The 15,063-nt window shown below is 37.9% G+C and overlaps 2 protein-coding genes across 2 annotated transcripts in view; both read right to left on the reverse strand.

Annotated features, from left to right (window-relative positions):
- Nucleotides 1–11,055, reverse strand: part of ITGA2 (integrin subunit alpha 2) — a 44,147-nt gene extending 33,092 nt beyond the window's left edge. The window contains exons 1-3 of the mRNA XM_065739887.1: nucleotides 10,856–11,055; nucleotides 3,971–4,080; nucleotides 2,809–2,900 (exon numbers count right to left, since the gene is read on the reverse strand). Coding sequence (XP_065595959.1) covers nucleotides 2,809–2,900; nucleotides 3,971–4,080; nucleotides 10,856–11,055 — 402 coding nt within the window. The remainder of the gene's footprint in view (nucleotides 1–2,808; nucleotides 2,901–3,970; nucleotides 4,081–10,855) is intronic.
- Nucleotides 1–15,063, reverse strand: part of ITGA1 (integrin subunit alpha 1) — a 318,815-nt gene that overhangs the window by 204,540 nt on the left and 99,212 nt on the right. The window lies entirely within an intron of this gene.

Raw genomic sequence — 15,063 nt, forward strand, 5'->3', positions numbered from 1 at the left:
TTGTGGTTTTGTTGTTGTTGCTGTGTTGGTGTTCTTCCATCGGAAACCTCACGAGCTGATCCCTGCTGCTGCACTCCCTCCTGGGCCTGCTGCCTGAGACATGCTGCTTTCTCCTGGACCTCGCCGCTCCTTCGAGGTGCTCTACCATCTGAGCCCTCACGAGCTGATCACTGCTCGCTGCTTCTCCTGTGCTGGCTGACGCTGTTCCTGCACTTTCCCCACGCTGCTTCTCCTGTGCTGACCCGGTGCCGCTTCTCCAGGACAGCTGCTTGCTGCTCAGGGCTGCCCGTCGCTGCTGCTGTTCTCCCCGCTTCTGCCGCCCCTGCTCTTCTGCCTCGGACCGTCGGAGCCGCTTGCAACCGGACCGCCCCTGGGATCCTGGCTGGTGACTTTCCCTGCGTTGTACAAACCCTTGCGTCTTTCCTATCTTTCCTATTGCTCGCCTTCCCTTCCCCAGCACCCTTAACAGTGTCCGCCTTCCCCATCTCCCTGGTCAATATTGGTAATAAACTGGTCGGACCAACATTTGAACCGTTGCTTCTTAATCTCACGCCGGGTATACACATAATCTAAGAACCTCGTCTCCCTCCTTTATATTGGAGAGTGACAGTGCTCCAGCATGGTTACAGTCAGAAAAGTGAGATGCACCATTAGTGCAGGGGAAAAGTGGCAGATAAGACAATATGAACCGATGAACTTGAAAAGTAGAATATGAGAAAGAGGCACAGATTTGCCCTTAAGGACTGATCCTAAGAACTGTGAATGCAAACTGGGAGTCACTGGATGAAAGAGACCAAGGAGAAGATGGATCAGGCACTGGCTGACTATGAGGTGACTCTTAAGTATGCATACAAAGCAAATGTGGCACACATGGCCTGAAGGTATGTAACAAGAAGCACTTGCAGTGGAGACAGGGATGTACTAAACACACTGAGCAGAGTCCAGGAAAGATTCATGTGAAACACAGCATATATATTTTAAAAATCTAATTTCAGCCAAAAAACTGTTTGTCCAGGAAAGAAAAAGGATAAAGAAGAATGTCATGCTAAATACAGAAGTGAGATTTTATATCCTAAGGACGGGTGGGAGTTCCTTCAGATAACTGAATAGCAGTGTCCCAAGAACAAACTGCTAGGAAGGTAGATTGGAAGTTAAAAAAAAAATTAGAAAGTTGTTAGCCAGCAGGACTAGCATTCCAACAAAAAATGTAACAAGCAGGTGCAAATGACTGCCCTGTTGTTACGTTACTGCGGGAAGCAGTCACATGGCATCAAAAAGCTGAACCCACAGAGCTCTCAAGATGCAACATGGATGTGTGAGGAGCTGAAGCAGACAGGAGAGAGCTCTCAAGAGGCAGCAGAGATAGGCGCAAGAGTCTGGAGCCTGGGAGAGAAGCAGCCACAGCAGGATGAAGCATGAGCTGAGTGGGAAGTCCTGAGCACAGTACAGAGAGCCCACCACAGAGCCCAGCTCTGAGAGATGTGTCCCAGACTGAAGTCCTGGTTGGCAGCAACTTGCAATTAAGAGCAAAGAGTGACTCCGCTTATTGTTTGATCCTAGATGCATGTAAGTGACAGGGCTTTTGTAATACATGCAGTCTGAGATACAGATAAGCATTTGTTTCTAATACTCTGTCAGGAAGAACTTCCTTTCCCAAAGATGTGGCAAATTGCTCACGTCTTAGCACTCCACTTTGTTCCTGTTCATTCTGCTTTGCTTTGCTACTTCATGCAGTTTAGATAATCATTAGTGCCATATGAAGAAGACATTCTCTTTAACTAAATAAGTTCAAGTATTCCTAGAAAATGCTTTTTTTTCTCCAACAGATGTTTTCTACTGCTTCAGTCACTGATACTGATTAAAGTAGTTATGCAGGGGACAGTGTTAATAGTAATTGAAGGTATTACTCAAGAGAATTGTACAGTATCTCCTCAAGCAAGAAATCAAGAAGAGAACTGTTGCTGTATATTAAACTTAGGATCAACTGAAGTAATGCTAATAGAACTGTTGGAAAGCTTGTAATTAAATCTGTATCTTAGTACTTCAGCAAACTGGACTATATGGCTCATGAATAATTTCATGATTACTATGAAGATGGAACCAAAAAGTAACAAGCTTAAAGAGAATTTAAAATCTCATTTTTCTATACTGTTTCACTTGATTACCTACCTACCATGTGTACATCATAAACTGGTATGTATCCACATTTCAAGAGTTTTCAAGCCTGTGGGTAAGAGTGTAAAACTGCATCCAAAAACAGGCCTGAATATACTTTCAGTTACTACATCCCAATTTTACAGGCTCCTAGGAGCACCTTGTAGAATATACACATTGAAAATACACCACCTCCGCTTCACTAAACAAACAAGCCATATTGCTAAAGCAAAAAGCAAATCCACGGGACTGTAAATTCTGGTATCTCAGGAGAACAGTCACTGTGCAAGCACATCATGTGGAGCAGAGGTCTCACTTGTCTTCTGAAAGCATAACCAGATCAGTATGAGACTACCTTACAGGTGTCAGTTGTGGAAATACTCCTGTCAGTGCTTTCTGGCCTAAATTACAAAATCTTTAACTGTATGTTTGGTGGCTTTCTTGCACATGATATTTGGATAAATGCAGAAGACAACCTGTGTGGATCCTAGAAAATGAGAGCTTGATTTTAAATCATCTGGAATACATATATATATATCAAGGTTGTATAATAAAAACATCTGACTCAGATTTAAATAAAAAGTATGGAGAAGTCTAGTTTCTTCACTGTCCTCATGAATTTTTGCATCTACTGAATGCATCCTCAATACATACCAAAAATCCTCCTGTTCTTGAGTTCTGAATCAGTGTTAAGCCAAGGTTCATGTCTTCCTTTATCTCAGTCACATTTGGAATGTTTATTAAAGCTGAAATAAAAAGAAAAAACAGTGGCAAAATAGTAACAAGTACAGAAGCAATTCAGTTAGAATTCCTTCAGAATCTAAGACACTTCTTCCAAATGCCTACATAACATCTTGAGACTAAATTAAAACTAATCTTTGTCATAAATTTGCTAGCTAATCATAGACACTAATTAAGTGGGGCCATTTATAGTACCTGCTCCCAAGAGAGCTGAAGGCACAAGAGAGGAAGAAATTGTCTTCCTTCCAATTAAGCATTTTTGGCTTGATGCAGCTGAGCAGCTCCTGTTACATTCCTCAGGGTACTAGGGCCGCTCTTATCCACTATCACATTTTAGACAAAAATGAGAAAGAAACAGTAGAGAAAAGAAGTCTCACCACAATTTAACATAAAATACACATCTAAATTACTGCACTTTATTTTCACCATATGCAAAAGGGAACCTCCTTTTATACATCTATAAACAAATGGAGCAGAAAAGCTTCATATAATACAGTGACTAAATGAGGTTCAAAATAGGAATGTAATGTGAATCCTCAAGTATTAAGTAAATGTCTTATAAATGTTACTACAACTAACTCTATTGATAGGGCCGTTATAAATGACTAAGAATGTGTTTATAAGGACAGAACAAAAAGTATTCCAGAAAAGATACAGTAAACACTAATTAATAATAGTACTTGTATTCTTGTTATTTTATTAATTTAAAAATGTGTGAAATAAATGCCAAAAAGGTTAAAAAAAAAGCTCACGTCAGTACATAAAATTAGTTGTAAAAAATATGTGTAAACATTCACCTACAGTTAGTTTTAGAATCCAGAAACAGTTCAGTGAAGAGGTTGAGAGAAAAATATTTTTACTCCTCAAGGAGTCTGAGACCAGTGAACACTGATCTTGCCAATGAAAATGAAATTCCACTGATTTCCTCTTAAGCAACATTCATACTTATGTTGATGTTACCTTTCTTCGCTACTGGTCTTGCTAGCTCCCAGCTGTTATTTCATTAGACAGATCAGCTTGGTATAAAAATGAGGAGTGTGAAAATTGTAATGAGACATTATTCATTATAACTTACCTTGTAAATTCAATTTTTTACATGTGGTTTTGGGTGTACCTACAGGACATGCATAGATATCCCCAGTTTTATTCACTGGGTAGCCACTCCAGGGTGAGCCAACCAACAACCTGAAATAACAAGAATGTTGTTATGTCTTTTATGATACCAAAAGCTGAAGCAGCATTAATGCAAAGCAAGGTAACAAGGCTTCCAACAGATGTAGCAACTGACTTTCAGGAGGTTTCTCCAGAGATACTGAGAAGCTGAGCTTTATACTTCCATGTTAATACAGTTCATTCATCATGACAGGCAACTCTGGAAGGAAAGCCTCTAGGAATAGATTGCCCCAAACACTTATATCATGGGTATCCAACCTTTTGGCTTGGATGCACTGCACTGAGTGAAGAGACCACATATGTTTAGGTTGCTCCAAAAGTAGAGCCTCCTATTTACTACCAAGGAAACTACAACAGATACAAAGAGCACAGTAACACCTATTCAACAGAGCAAGTTCTCAGCCACAAGATTCTATTTTTTGACATAGTCACCACCACTAGCTATGCACTAGCTGCACTCATAACAATTTACATCAACAAAGGTGACCCACTGTTGCTGCTGCCACTGCTGAAACACACCTCACATTGTCTCACTGCCCACATTCACTGTTTGGGCTCCATCAGTGCTCAGCAAGTGCTGATGAATGTCAGTGGGTGTCATTTTTTTCACATGCAGGAACACAATGACACATCTTTACTTCATAAGCACTTTCATACTCCATTTTATCAGTCTGCTCCTCTGCTGACAGATGGCAACAAAACATAATAGGAAACTGGTGGGAAGGTTTAATCTCTAATGACATAATACAAACATCCTCCTCTGACACTGTGGGCCAACATCCTAAAATAGGAGGCATTACTTTCAGAGTAGTCCTCATAAAAATATACAATGCAGTTAATGCATTTAAGTAACAAAAAATATAATATTTTTTTTTATTTAAACATAGAAAAGGAAAGCAAGAAAGTCACAAAATTGGTGGGCTATTTGACCCCATTTTCGTGAAACTACTGCATCAGTCTTCTTCCTTGTTTTGGCACCAATAGGGTTAATAGTGCAGTGATGTTCCATTGGGGCTGAGCCCAGGCCCAGCAGCAGGCAGCTGCATCATGAGCTGTGGCAGGCCATATGGAACCTGTGGGATTGGCCTTATACCTGCCTGACTTACACTGCTGCACTTGTGCCACTTTGTCACCATGTCAGAAGAAACAAAGCATAGATGTTAATAGACACCAATGTGTACAAACTTTGAAACACATGCATTGCGGAGGGAAAGACAATTTCATTCTCCCGTCAGGTAACAATTAACTGCTTCCTTTTAAGTTATTCTTTTAACTGATTACAAGTACTTCCTACAGCATCAGCTCAGTTCTCATGTGTGAACTTGAAAGCTGCCACACCTTGACAACACTGACTAAGAGGGAAAATACTGCAGGTGATAACAGACTGCTGTGTGAAGTATTTAATCCTGAGCAAGAAAGTTAAGACTTCGGTAATTTACTGCTGTAGCAAAAAATGATTCACTCTCTCCAACTCACTTCTTCATCTGCTGTTAACAATCTCTCTACAGTGCCTATTCCCCAAAACACCTCTCACAGCTTGTGTGAAAGCCTTCACAAAATTAATGCATTCAACCTGCAGAGATGCTGCTGAAGAATACCTGTCTTTCAGCACTACTGAGGAAGTGAAACCAGCAGACAGCACTAGGCAGTGGAGCTCTGGGTGAAGACAATTATTTACACAGTTTAATGTACAACAAAATGAGGAAAGGCAAAATATGACTATAGGACCTTCTACTAACTTTCAGAAGTCTGAATTTTGTAACTACTTCTAATACAATGGCTTTGATAAAAACACAGTTTGAGAAGCAGAAACAAAACTTTGAATCCTTTGAGTCTGCACAAGGCTCTCAGACATGTAGTCTGATTTTTGGGTGGTTCTGTGTGTAGCCAGAAGTTGGAATGGATGATCCTGATGGGTCCCTTCCAACTAAAAAAAATGTATAATTCTATAATTCAGATTTCTTAAAGAAAGTACTGCTATCTGTATTATTTAGTTTGTTTCACATCAGTTAAATGTGAACTTGACAGGCCAAACAATATTCTGTTTTATCAGGTCAGTTGTCATTGTGTAGGAATAACTTAAAACCACCTGTTTACTTCTCAGTTATCTTGCAGAAAAACAGGAATAATTTCATCATAAGGACCAAACAACAACAAAAAAACTAAGCTAAAAAAGTATGCTCCTCTAATTCTGTGCTTAAAACAACATCTATGCCAATTGTGCCTAAAGCAACCATAATTACAGCTTTTATTTAGTTTGCACTCCTCATAGTGTACTGAATGTTATTTAAGTACCTTCCCTTTGCTGGAATTAGCCTTCAATATAGATTTGTAAGACCCAAAAATCTCAATGCACAACTATGCCATAAGCCAAAAAATGCACCTATGCATCGAATTTAACAATTAGAACTTATTATTACTGACACTTAGATTGTCAGAAATTAATTATTAAACAACTTTTCTTATTTGACTTAACTAAACTTTCTTTCATCAGAATTTTCTTGAGAAAAAGTTATTAAACAATTTCTGCCACGCCTTGCCTACAGTGATTTTTGTCTACTTAAAGGTCCTAGGAAATAACTTAATTATGATTTCTTTCGTATCCTGAGACTTATGTGAGTTTAATACTAGTCTTTAACTTATAAATAAGCAAATCCTCCCTATAGTTGAAAAGCAGAAGAAATCATTACACTACATTGTTACACAATAGTGTTCTGGGAAAATCTTTGCAAAAAGTCAGAAATGAAGAAAGAGAGAGAGTATCAGACTAGCATCCTGCTAGTGAAAAAAAAACATTTATTTACTCTGATTAAACAGGATGTGGATGAAAAAGAGTGAAACAGAATGTATCAGGAAAGAATGCAAAAATGATTACTAAAATACTTGAAAATACTTGTTTTTAACTAAATTGTATCACATACAGTGTATCAATTGAAGAGCCTTTCTTAAGGGTGGGTTAAATATTTATTTTAACAAAACTTCATTATGTATCCTTGTAGAGTAGCTTTACATAATCCTATAGTGATCACTGTGTAGTATTGGCATGGATTTTATTAGTCAGCTCTTTAATCAGTCTCCAACACTATATACAAAGCAAGCGAACTCCATGAAGTCAAATAAAGTTCAGCAGCAACACCATACCACACAGGCTGAAGGAGAGGCAGATCAAAGTGCAATGGGAATTATTTCCGTGAAATTACAGCATGACAAAGCGACTAACTGGCAAAGTGAGATGTTGCAAAAAAAATCAGAATTCATGGTGAAGGGCTACATTCCCAGCTGTTGTCAAAGCAGGCTTTTTATTTAATGTTGCCTTACTGACCTTTTTTAATAGATTTGTTCTTTAGTGCAATTTCTAAACAGAGAAGGCTAACAGAAAATAGCAATATAAAAGTAGAAAGGACCTCTTAAATCATCTGGTTCTTTTCCCTACAACTACAGGAAGTGATGAATAGATACAAAGATCAGAAATCTCTTCACACACTCCAAAGCCCTTATCACCATCTGAAATTTTCAGCCCATTGAATAAGATACTCAAAATCTCAAAAGCTACGAATTATGGCAAGAATTTAGACTCAGAGACATATAAGGCTTTGAAGATAGTAGCCAGTGCTGTTTCTTCACGCTGGGAAAAGGTGAACAAGGTCATGTAGTTGATAAAGCAAAAGGCTACAAATCCAGTGTGAGCAGTTGCTGCTGGCACTTAAAAGCAAGAGCTGTAAGAATGGCAGAATTTTAAACAAACAAGCCAACAAAAAAGGCTAAAATGTATTCTCTTAATTAAAACATGTAAACGTATCAATTTCAACCAAAGGTGTTCCAGAACTGCGTGTTCTTGTCTAAATGTCTTTTCAGTTGAGTCAACAGATCTCCTTAGGAAATGCTGTTGTATTTTCACCAGTAATCTGCTGTTTGAAATAACTTTTTATATCTGTTCATGCAGTGACGATATAATACTCCATAAATGGTAATGCATGTGAAGGTATGTCACTACTGACACGACACGTGTAACAAAAAAAAAAAAAAAAACAAAACCATACAAAATGCAAAACCTATACTATAAATTGGAAAAAAAAAATCCACATCCTAAATACACAGATACAACAGAGTAGAGTGGCTGCAACTTTATACCAAACATTAGACTGAGATTTTAGTCTATTAGCTCTGTTGTGGAATGTATCACACAATAAGCTAATGAAATAACGGATAATTTGTTTTCAATTTAAGGCTGAAATACAGAAAATCTCAAGACAAGAAGAACTATTATTATAAACAGAACAATGTTTCTGTTGTGGCTAATTACTTGTGTGGTGAACTCCCTACGTTTTTTCTATTTGATGAGTTTTTTTTTTTAGTCTTCACAATTTTACTTGACCTCATTAAAGAGTTCCTGCCTGAAAATTCCCACCAGACACTATGAAAAGCTTGAGCTTTGCATGGCTTGCAAATCTGTCCTTATTTACAAGCATCACAAGCCATCAATGCACAGCGGATCAGTGTCCAATTATCTTGGATCTTCTGACCCTACATAAAAAGAGCTCCCTTGCTGGTTTGTGTCACAGCTTTCCTACATGCATTAGCGCCCACAATAGTCAAAAGCAAAGTCTAGGAAGTGTATCTCAGGTTCTGGATAATCTCTCCCTTGGAGAGCACTGCCACCCATCATGTTAGATGTGAGGGGAAACTACACTGTGCCCAAACAGATTTTACAAGTGCATCATGCACTTGCTGCACAATACTTGTCAGAAAAGCACATGGTGATAGATGCTCCCTTTCTACAAAGCAGCATCCAACCCTCGTGCAAGGCCTCAATTTGTCTGTCTTCTAGCTCAGACGTGTCAGCCAGTGCTCACCACATAGACTGCAGTCAGTGCATCACCTATAGGAAAAATCACCTGTAACAAACAGCTTGAGTGCTTTTAAATAACATGCACATGCAAAAGTGCTATTACCCCAGTAAAAAGAAAATAGCCTAGATAAGAAGAGAACAAGAGAGTAAACTGTGACTTTTTTTTCCGCATGTCTAATGATTACATGAGAGGAAGGCTGAAAAGAGCTTTTCTTCACTAAGCTAACAAGCCATGGTAACTAAAACAACTGCTAATAAAAATTTTGGAATCATGGTCAGATATTGTGCAATGAATGAAAAAATGATGAAATGCCTATTAGCAGAGTATAGTCCCAAATTCATAATACTCATACAGATGGGAGAAAAGATAGGGAAAGTGAATCCAAATTTACTTTCTTTCCTAAACTCCAGCCAATATATTTGTAGTGAAGGAGCTATTATATTAGGACTAATAGCAAAACAGAGACAACAATAGAAGAAAAAATGGGTTAGTTGAATCCTGAACCTCGTATTCCTATTGTATGCTTAAGGAGAAATTTATAAGGATAAAATGCATGACAATTTTTCAGAATATACCAAAGCACTTAATACACTTTGGGCAAACATTGTTTTTCTCCTCCAATGGTTTTACACAGAAAAAAGAGTGCTGAGAACTATGGGTGACTAGACTCATAATTAAGGCAGGCAGAAACACAGCAAGAAACTGCTGCTGCAGTCGGCAAGGAGCAGGGCAAGTTTGTATCCAAAGCAGTGAAAGGAAACACTGAGATTCTAACCAGGATACAATTGTGCTCTCTTGCTTGTCTCCTGGTCATTGCTGATAAACAAGGTTATGCCAGAGAAGCAGTGGGACCAAGGGAGTCTTATATTTTTCCATACACAGCAAACTCTGCTTTGCATAGTGACTCTGTATAGTAAAGTAACTTTGATAGCTTTACAGTTTTGTCAGGGCTTTCCCAAACTTTGAGATCTTCATATGCATTTTGATAGATTTCACACTTGGACATCTTTCTTCTTACTGAAAAACATTTAGCTACTTACTATCCATCCATCATCAACTAAACATACCAGTTTGTTGCTTCTTTGGTTCTGATATCACTTCAATCTATGGAGAATGACCCACCTAAAATATTGTCTCAGCTTTGGATAACATGTATAGATTGTATGACTTTCCCATTGGTCCCTGCCATAAAAGATGCCTTATGCTTTGTGGTTGCTGATGCTGGAAAAGGAAAAAGTACAATATGTTTAGATGTAAATGGTTTAATGTTTTAAAGTTCTTTTCAGAACCAACATTACCAGAAAAAATATTTTACTGATTACTCACTAAGTCCAATGTTGTGGCAACAGTGGACTTCACATGAAATTTTGTGCTTCAGGAAATGCAGTAGACATCCTTTGCTAGGATTGTGTTATGATACACATCCAAATATGTTGCACTCAAGAAGCAAACAAGATTATATCAGATACAAGTATATAAATATTAAGTTCAGTTAATTTTAATAACTAGAACTCCTTAGCCCTACTGATTTGTGTTAATCTTGCTAATATTAAAGTAGAAAATATCCTCAACACATGAAGTATGTAATAAGTATGTTATGGCTACAAGACTGTCTGCGATCAGAATTAAAATGGTACAAGAAATTGTGAGTCTCAGGAAAGTGGTGTATTGAAAGGGAAAGTGAAAGCTTAAAAGAGATAAAGACTTAAAATTACACCGTGTAAAGGAAAAAAAACCTGGGCATTCACATAAATGCATCTTCAGAACATTTTCACTTTTGTTTTAATAAAAAAGTATTAAGTATTTACTAGTAAGAAGATTAATGTAAGAGCTAATTAAAATTCATTTAAATGAAATCTGGAATCATAAAATAAAAGCAACAATAAAAGTTGTTTCTCATTTAGTTGAGCATTTTACAAGATATTCAAACCACTTACCATTTGCCTTGTTCATTTATAAACTGTTGAACTGTGTATCCAAACTGCTCTGTTGATGGACCAGAAAATATTTTTGCTTTAAGGAGCCCCACGTTGTAGGCTTTACAGCAGTTATGAAGAAAACCTGTTAACAAAAAGATTATTATTATCATAGAAGCAATTAAAGAAGAATTTAGATGCCGGTGAAAACGGTTTTTCATCTGTGCCAACTGCCACAACAGAAGAAAATAAAACATAGCCTTTGACACATGCAATAAAAGCCAGCCTATGGCACCCATCTGCCCTGCCATGTGTACTGCCTGTCTAGTACACTGCACAGGTGTTAAATTATTGTAGATAAATGACTCGTTCTCTGTTTGGCTTGGCACATCTTGCAGCATTACTAATGGGAGCGTTTTAGCTGAAGCAAAGCGGGAAATGCGATTCAAGGGTTCTTTACATTAAGACATAAGTTTATAGCACACCCAAACACATCAGTTGCCTTCTGAGGTATATTGAAATGAAAATTCAAAGACAATAATTATTAATAGTTTGTTTTCTAGTGTATCTCTGCAATTTAATGTTTGAAACACTGGAACAAAATTAGATTATCTACTACATCAGAAAACCTAAGGTTTTGAGTAATTTCATTATTACAACATGTTTGTTTTCTGTCCAAACAGCTAGAACAGTAGTCCAAACAGGAAAACTTAGAAGTACAAGCATGGAAGATATCACAGCATTAATAAACTACGGAACTTAATAATGAAACCACTTTGCAGTGATTATGGTATTAATTACTTTGTGTTGAACAGTGCAGGGGTCCACTCTGCATTCATAAAGGATCTGAATTCTTTCTGATGAAGGGCTGTAAGTGGATGCTATTAAGAATGGCTGTTACAGACGTTTCAGGAATTTGGCTTATTATTACATGCTACATGCTATCAGGAACAACTAATTGCCATGAGTAGGTTATTCTCCCCCTCCAGGCAGAAGGATTGAGACAATGGTGGGATCCCACGAATAAGGTACAGCCCAGCTCTGGGACACCTTAGAGCCCAGGATAAGTCTCTGAAAACGATAGCAAAGAAAGAAATGGTGACCTCCGTCTGCACTGCTGTGACTCCCAGGTGAGGTTAGTTCACAGAGTTGCTCATTGGTTAAACAACATCCCCCATGTTTTCCCTCCCTTCCTGTCTATCCAGACAGGAAGTGTTTCGTATACTCTACACACAAAATATGTCTCATCACAGTATTTTAGTATGTGTCATTCTGTAGTAAAGCAAAGGCCTTTCTAACAATCCTTTATGACAGTGATCCTTTAAGAAGATATGTACTGATCTTTGGCAACTTAAAAATCTAAGCTTAAATTGTATTTCTCTAGCTTTGATGTGTAGAGAGATAACTGCTGGTTTTACACTCTTCCAGGTCCCTAAGAGAGCTTTAGTTTAGGGAGTTTAACCACAACTAGCATAAAACACTTCATTACAGTAGCTTAGCTGTAATAATAACAACAACAACATCATGGTGATAACATCAAAATCACAACAGCAGGTCTGCAAATAAAGTTCGCTACACATAAAAAATTTCAATGATTTTCGTTATCATAGCCACAGAATAGAAAGCTCAAAGGTTATGCAGAAGATTAAATGCAACTCCATATGACTACTTTTTGACCACAAACTCAAAACAGGAAATCATACATTAGTTATTTCAAACATCTACAGCTGGACTTTGGAAACCAAACAATTGCCCTTTGCTAGAAATACAGATCCTTGAGAAACATCATTAGAGAGAAAAAGTATTTTCACAGCCATTTTATTTGAGACTGGAGAAGAGAATGTGTACAGACACACCACTCTATGTTTTGCAGTATTTTGACAGTAACTACAGCCACTTAAAATTACAGCTCAAGTCTAGGCTTAGGTGATTGGAGAAAAGGGGAGGAGAGACAGATATTGACTATAAGGTAAGATTATTGTGGAGACTCTGCCACTAATTCCTTAGTGATCTAAAATATCTGTATTTTATCAAAACATTTTCCTTGTGTCACATTCTAGGTTTATTTTGTTTTTAAGTTAATTACTCTTGTTGGGAAACCACAGAATCATAGAATCACAGAATGGTTGAGGTTGGAAGGGACCTCTGGAAGTCTTCTGGTACAAACTGAGTATCGTTTATCAGTGACGCATTCCTGGAGGAATTCCATGCAAATTCAGGGAAAGAATAATTCTCCAAATCAGGTGATGTACATGCAAATTAAGCTTGATTTTGGAATGAAGAGCCAAAATGATCCTACAATGGCAAATGTTCGAAATCTGACCCCAAAGGCAGCTAGAGAAATTCTTGACTATGTGAATTTTGGTACACAGTTAATAGCAAATCACATGCCAATTGTAAACCAGATCCTAAAATTAAGCATCGCCCTTGAGCCTCATATGTCACTTAGAAGCACACCGTATGGCTTTCTAAGTCAGTACGCTCACCTTTGCACTGAGATACTGCTATCATCAGTTGCTGTACTTACACTATCAGGAAGCAGTGCAACATGTGGCTGTGCATTATCTGGATGGAGCTGAACACATAGGACAGGGAGGAAAGCCCTACTTGTCCAACAAAAAATAGAAGTACTTTATTTTAAGATTTTATCTTTTTGATGTCATCTACCAACACTGTAGCCATCCCAGATGATACTTGCAGCCCTGGAAGAAGGTGCCCAATGACAGACCTCAATTTGTATGACCTGGGTGAATTCATCTTAACTGGGCAGCAGCAGCAGTATTGTCACTGGGTAAAAGGGAGTACCATCACATATTAATGCTTCTGTTTTTCGAAGGTATGTGTTATATCTAGCCTACTGGCCAAACTGTTACTAGCTAAATATATTTTAAGCACACTGGCCAGCTTAGGAGAAAATGCATTGGAGATGCCTTCTCATGTGTCCACAGCTATGGCTTTATTAAAGCAAAAGTGAGGGCAAAAAGCACCAGAACTTTATAGAGCTACAGACACCAGATGCTACAACTAACAGCCTGAAGAGATAAACTCCCATGTCGACTGAAATTCATGCAGGGCACGATATCAAATCAGATAGGTTTGAGAAAATGCTGTCTGGGCTGCACACTGCCTGACCATCTCTCCCTGTGTCTTCCTGCAGCTGATGAGAACTGCAGTTCTCATCAGTTCAACCACATAAAAAAAAAAAAAAGATAAAAAAGTTAAAACAGAAACCATAAAATGTTGTATCTGGGGAAGCAGTGTCATCTGCAGTATTCTTCTGCGTCAGCTTTGCTTCTAACTTCCACTTACTATGTACATACTTTGCGAAATTGAATTAGAATAGCTGGCAAATACATCTGACTCGCACCTAACATTATCAAGGGAACCAGAGCATAAACATACTTTAGTGACATTTAAACTCCATATTTTGATAATTTTTAGCAGACTTTTTATTTTGAATTTGCTTCACACAAATCAGGTAATGCACATGCAAACAAACCTTGGCTTTGGGGTGAAGAGCCAAAAGGATCCTATGGCTGTGGCGAGGTCCAGAGAAGAATAACATAGTAGGCATTTTCCTGTTTTTTTCTTCACTTTATATTGTGCTTAGAGTATAAGGACATTTTGTACACGTATCTATATACAGTATTCAGAACAAAAAATTCAAGCATTTCTAGCCAAGAAAAAAGAAAAAAAAGAAAATGCGATCTTTGCTGCAAAGCTATTTTAAGACTGTTCCAGAATAAGAGGGTCTCTTATGCATTAAAGGGATGTCAATTACTGAAGAATCTCAGTTCAAAGTACTGTATATTCTAGGCTGGAAAGATTCAGTATCTGTTTCTGCCTTAAGGCAACGAACTTTGATAATCTGAGGATCTCAGAATAAAGAAAACTAATCCGCTATCTGGACTTTAATAGCTTTTGGTGACAAAATATTACTTCATAACCTAACAACTACAATGAGAAATTAGTTGGGTAAGCAAAATCTACTTCACAACTTCTGTCTCCAAATGACAACCTAATTACAGTCAAACAAACAGACCACATGGAACAAACAGACTACATGGAACAAACAAAGCCAGATACAAGCCCAAAGTTTCTGAAGGGACCACTAAAGGCTTCAGTAGTGTTTTTTCTCTTCACAGAATGGATAGGGAACATAAGCACTTAGGTTTAAACAAGACTGCTTCACCAGGCAGTGTGGTCACAACATTTCAGAAAACAAAAAC

The sequence above is a fragment of the Cyrtonyx montezumae genome, unplaced genomic scaffold (assembly GCF_038088225.1).
Source record: "Cyrtonyx montezumae isolate F1298 unplaced genomic scaffold, pur_monq_1.0 scaffold_25, whole genome shotgun sequence".
In the NCBI taxonomy this organism is placed as follows: Eukaryota; Metazoa; Chordata; class Aves; order Galliformes; family Odontophoridae; genus Cyrtonyx; species Cyrtonyx montezumae.